The sequence below is a fragment of the Bicyclus anynana genome, chromosome Z (genome assembly GCF_947172395.1).
Source record: "Bicyclus anynana chromosome Z, ilBicAnyn1.1, whole genome shotgun sequence".
Classification (NCBI taxonomy): domain Eukaryota; kingdom Metazoa; phylum Arthropoda; class Insecta; order Lepidoptera; family Nymphalidae; genus Bicyclus; species Bicyclus anynana.
In genome coordinates, this window is record NC_069110.1 from 13,539,749 (window position 1) to 13,545,748 (window position 6,000).

Genomic DNA, 6,000 nt, shown 5'->3' on the forward strand with positions numbered 1-6,000 from the left:
TTTTTATTAAAAGAACTATAATTATAAACGCACAAATAACAAAGATTATTTTTGTTTGAACGCCCATACAAATCTAACGATCATTATGTACCTACGACATCATTAATTCGTACCATTTAGTATGGGGCGTTTTCAGGGATCCGCAGCGCTGCAAATCTGACCTTTTAAATCACTGTAGCTCCGAAAGTAATGATCGCAGATACCCTGTTACTTTTACAAAATTGCTATACTATTAGCATACTCTTAATTTATATACAATTAAAAAAAAACTGTTTTGTGCCTACAAAATACACACATGTACATTGCACATTTTATGTTTACTTACATTTTAAGTAGACAATATTTAGGTATTGTTTGTTAAAATAGCTTTCGTCGTTTACTTATTTACTAAATGGAATTAAGACAATTAGCCACTATTTTCGCCTCAATTTCGACGAGCTTGTGACATATCTAATAGTATAAAATCTTTGCCCACCACGTTATTAGAGCATTCAAATGTGGAATAGCGATAATAGAAATTATTGTACCTACTATTTTCATTAATTTACATTATTTGCTATAGCTCAGTGATCTGTACAAAATAATGTAAATTAATGAAAACTTATTTCTAGTACTGTTATGTACAGCTCGTGCGGATTAAATTTGTTTACGGTACTGAGTGCAAAAAAAAACATGTAATCGTTTGATATTTGGACGTAGTTACGCTTTTTACGCGTTTTATGAATATTTTAATTTGGTGTTGATGTTCCCGGTATCGGATTAGACGTCGATGTACTCGGCAGTACATTTTTTGCTTGATTTTTATGTAAGAATAATGAATAATTAATAATGAACTTTTTGACATAGCACACAGCGCGAGTTCTATTTATTGGTTGATCCACAAATCTAACTTTTTATTTTTCTTTTTTTTTTTTACTCTTTACAAGTTAGCCCTTGACTACAATCTCACCTGATGGTAAGTGATGATGCAGTCAAAGATGGAAGCTGGCTAACTTGTTAGGAGGAGGATGAAAATCCACACCCCTTTCGGTTTCTACACGGCATCGTACCGGAACGCTAAATCGCTTGGCGGTACGTCTTTGCCGGTAGGGTGGTAACAAGCCACGGCCGAAGCCTCCCACCAGCCAAAACTTCTTTCACGTATTCAATAAGCCAATACCTTGCACATTAGGACACTTACTTAGCTTTGTTCAGTTTTTCTATCTAGTTTGTAAAAAAAGTCCAAACCTAAGGACATTAAGATAAACTCACCACAAATACAATAAACATATAAAAATATAAAGTCTAAACGTAACTAGGATAACAAAAACTCAATATAAATCCAAGAACAATAATAAATAACAGCTAAAGAATAACGCCAAAAGTCTAACAGACAGATAAAGCGGTAATTGTAATGCTGACGCTACTTTGCTATGTAGTATTGTATTTTTTTTTTAATTTCTTAAAAATATTGTATAAAAGTCAACTTTTTGTACTATCATCATGGTATCTGTTTCCGTCACAGTCAATGGTGTAAGAAATATTTATTTGCTTCTAGCGGACGCTCGCGACTTCGTCCGCGTGAAATTTAGTTTTTCACAAATCCCTCTGGAACCATTCCGGGATAAAAAGTAGCCTATGTGTTAATCCATGCTATAATATATCTCAATACCAAATTTCAGCTAATTCGGTTATGTAGTCGAGGCGAGTCGTGAAAGAAACAAACATTCATATAATTAAAATCATCAGTTTTCGCAAATCTCGGAAAACCATGGATTTATTCGGGATAAAAAGTAGCCTATGTGTTAATCCATTTCCATTCCAAATTTTAGCCAAATTGCTTCAGTAGTAGCAGCGTTAAAGAGTAACAAACATCCATACAAACTTATGCGTTTATAATATTGGTAGGAAGTAAAATTCAACTTTTTGTTGTGATTTTTGTATGTTATGAACTTATTATGCAGCGCTTGGTCATATTTTCGCTTAGGCACTACCCCATCCCCCACCCCCTCGTCCAGTGTGCGCATGTCGCAGCGCACAGCCGTCTCCATCGTATCAGATTTGTCCGCCATTTCTAATAAACATTTATTGCTACCTTGGTAAGTCGACGTAGACCCCATAGCTAGCGTATTAACCCTGTTTAACAGTACCCTTCTAATGATCTGAACACACCTCTTCTTCTTAGAAACACTGCTACTGAAATATCTTTCCAATTTTTCAGAAAATGCTGTTTTTGCACTTGTTTTTGTATCTACAAGTATCCTACTGACTTATTTTATTAACAATTTAGATCCGTCTAGAATAGTGAATGTATGAGAGGATAAAATATCACAAACAGAGTAAAAAAATATTACGAAAAATCGTCTACGTACCGTTCCTCGAACCTAAAACTGGAGCGGCTTATGTCGCTCCAGGCGCTCATGGACCGACCACGGCCACGATGGAAAGCGGCAACCGCAACACCCCCAAACGTTCCAGTAGGTCGACGGTCCAATTCGACGTCGGGTGGGAAGTTGACCTTGGCAGAGCCACGCGACGATGGCCCTTCAGCAGACTCTCCACCACCCGACAGTTCCATTTCAAAGGGAGCGTACTCTGGCGCCTCCTCAGGTTCTGGGTCACTTCCGTCACTGGCGGCCGAGAGAGCTTCATAGCCGTAGGTCGGGCGGACGCCGCCGGCGGGCGCACCACCGCCGCAGTCGCTGATCGCGCCCGCCCGTTGTCCGCTTTCTATACGACTCAATGACGCTGCCTTGACGGACTGCTCGCGAGCCCTTAGCGGCGACCCTCGGGCAGGAAAGTGGTTTGAGTAACGCAGTTTGCTGTGACGGAACGTGGTGCCGCTCAGCTTCGGCTGTCGGACAAAGCTTTTACACCCAATGACGATTTCACTCCACAAAGTATATTTTCACTCAATATAATATAGTTGAACTAAACTATGAATGGAAGGTTATGTTTCTTTCACCATTAATATTTATTTGGATTAACAAATGTCAGAACGAACAGAATTACACCCGGAACGTGTTACAAGTTTCGTCTTTAACCAGGATACAGTTTGAGAGAAAGCCGTTCGTAAATTACGATACCCTGTCCTTAGAGTGTAGATCTTTATTAATGGGGATAGCTAAATAAAAATGCGTATAGATACTACGTTTCATACATGAGGTAAACAAAGGTCGTGAAGTGAGGAAGGAAAGTATGACGTGAAGTGCGCGCAGATATTAGGGGCGGGGGCGAAGAATCGATCGATGAGCTTCACTGCACGGTCGCTGCTTTCTGGTTCCTTTTTGGGCCGCGCGTACTAAAGAGCGCTATTGTTCGCTACTAGGGAATGGCTTCATAAGTAGGTACCTATTAGATATACAGTATTTTCATCGTAGGGTTACCCTTTACCTACAGAGATTATTATTTATGCATTACACGTCGATCAGTTCTTACATAAGATATCTACTGAGTTGGTATAAGTCATATTTGATTTGATTGATTAGAAATACTCGTAAGTTCTTCGTTATAATCGCACTTTTGGGCTTGAGTTTCAAGCGTGAATGAAAATCGGCATTTTGACGTCTTTAAAATTTGATTACTGCTGTAACCGAGACTTGGTCGCTAACTATGGGCCTCATAAGAAGGTTCAGAGTCACACGGCGGGCGATGGAGCGAGCTATGTTAGGAGTATCTCTGCGTGATCGAACCAGAAATGAGGAGATCCGCAGAAGAACCAAAGTCACCGACATAGCTCAGCGAGTGAAGCTGAAGTGGCAATGGGCGGGGCACATAGTACGAAGAGCCGATGGACGTTGGGGTCCCAAAGTGCTGGAATGTCGACCCCGCACTAGTAAGCGCAGTGTTGACCGACCCCCCACTGGACTGACGACATCAAGCGAGTCGCAGGGATTCGCTGGGGGCTGGTGGCTCAGTATCGTAATGTTTGGAAGTCCCTACAAAAGGCCTATGTCCTGCAGTGGACGTCCATCGGCTGATATGATGATGATGATGATACTGCTTTAAAATTTATTACTGGGTGTCATCCAAAATTTTATTACACCTTCTTCTTGGAGGGGGAAACGCTGACAAATGGAGGTAATTTTGCTATGTTTCGAGATATTCGTTTAGTAGCTCTAAAACTTTTTGGAAAAGGTACGACATTCGTTTATGTTTCAATGGTTAGCTCTTGTTAAAATATATTCATTACATGTAAGAAGGTACACTGAATATAAATCGTACGGTAAAGTATACTTAAGTAATATACTTTTAATAATAACATGAAAAAATAGTTAATGCTTATGTTCGTCAAACCAAAGCATAAAAAATAAGTCAAAATCAAAAAAGTCAAAATTCATTTATTTCAATTAGACTGTACTTTATACATTTAATCACATTGGGTATTAGACTTAGTTTACAAGCACTTTTGAAGGGTCAAGATTATGTCATAATTTAATTTAATTTAATGGTGGTAATAACAGTCGAAAACTTAAAACTAAAGTTACGAGGGTTCCAAACGCGCCTTGGTCCGAGAAGAGCCCACAACAAACTCAGCCAAGGTTTTTTTTTGTTTACCACCAATTTACAAACAAGTTTACAAGTTTACAAGCACTTTTGAAGGGTCAAGATTATGTCATAATTTAATTTAATTTAATGGTGGTAATAACAGTCGAAAACTTAAAACTAAAGTTACGAGGGTTCCAAACGCGCCTTGGTCCGAGAAGAGCCCACAACAAACTCAGGCCAAGGTTTTTTTTTGTTTATCACCATTTTACAAACTTATTTAAAACTAAGCACACAGTCGTATATTACAGTTAACGTCAAGCTTTTTTATCATAACAAATAAAAAGCCAAGTTTACTTATAGTGGCTGTGTTCAGTTGAAAAAGGCTTCTCAAGAGCATGTATCTATTACAATAAAGTTTTAATAAATATTTTTTTTTCTTAATAATTATCAGATACAAAACAGTTCATACCCCGGACACCCAAGGGTGTACTGTATAACATAAGACTGGACCAACAAACATACTGGCAACATGCAGAATTGTAATCATGCATGCTTTTCTGAGTTCAAAACTGTAAACAGAATGCGGTTCTCGAATTATGTACACTCAATACCTGATAGCGCCCTCTATACGACATTAGAAACATCACCGTATAGTACGAGATCCGGCATAAGAAATACATAGGCTGCACAGTGAAATATTATGCATGATTAGAAATATGACAATACTGTCAGTGAAATATTATGGAAATTGCAATATGCGTGTCAGCGCTATTAGAATTTAATAAAATACTCGACAAACCGACTTTTGCGGATATATGTTGTCGATTCGAAATCTTTATTTTTTCATGTTTTATTATTCAGGTAAAGTTTCGATCGAGTCTACCGTACCCCTGACGAAATTACTAATATAGATAATATAAAAAAGATAAATAATGATAAAAAATTAATTCGTTGAAGTTCTAGGATGGTTTTTACGGCGAGAAATTTTTTTATGATTTGAGTTTTAATATGTACCTCCTAGGGGTAGGAGTAGGGTAGGGATAGGGTAGGGTCAGGGTAGGGGTAGGGCTGGAGTAGGGTAGGTAAGGATATAGAAGAAGTGCACAAAAGTCAAAGCGAAGCTTGACCGGGTCCGCTAGTTAATAATAATAATAACAATAGCCTTTATTTCAATAATCAATGCAAATTACAATAATACAAAATACAAATACAAAATAGTTAATACAAATTACAAATGATACAAATTTGTCAATATGCAATATACAAATGAAAATATGCAATCTAATTATTATTAAGTAATGTCAATTTAGTAATACTTGTATTTTATTAAATTTTCTAATTTAAATTTCATGTCAGTTTAACAATTTACGATTATAAGTATTTTAGAATTTAAATTATATTTATAAAATAAATTGAAATTCTAAAATCTAATTTAAATTTATTTTATAAAAATTTATAAAATAAATTTAAATTAGATTGTAAGTATGTCATTTTTGTTCATTTTGTTATTGAAACAACCAGTTTTGGATGTAG

General features: G+C 37.0%; 1 protein-coding gene across 13 annotated transcripts in view; it reads right to left on the bottom strand.

The window, feature by feature from the left end:
* The window catches only part of LOC112046519 (potassium channel subfamily T member 2), a 97,488-nt gene extending 94,288 nt beyond the window's left edge, over positions 1-3,200 (bottom strand). For 3 of the 13 annotated variants that reach the window (XM_052890907.1, XM_052890893.1, XM_052890892.1), the window contains exon 1: positions 2,352-3,170. In XM_052890907.1, the coding sequence (XP_052746867.1) occupies positions 2,352-2,557 (206 nt within the window). In that variant the 5' untranslated portion in view covers positions 2,558-3,170. Of the gene's footprint in view, positions 1-2,351 lie in introns of all 13 variants that reach the window. The other 10 variants (XM_052890899.1, XM_052890908.1, XM_052890897.1 and 7 more) reach the window with 6 other exon arrangements.
* Positions 3,201-6,000: the final 2,800 nt, after the last annotated feature.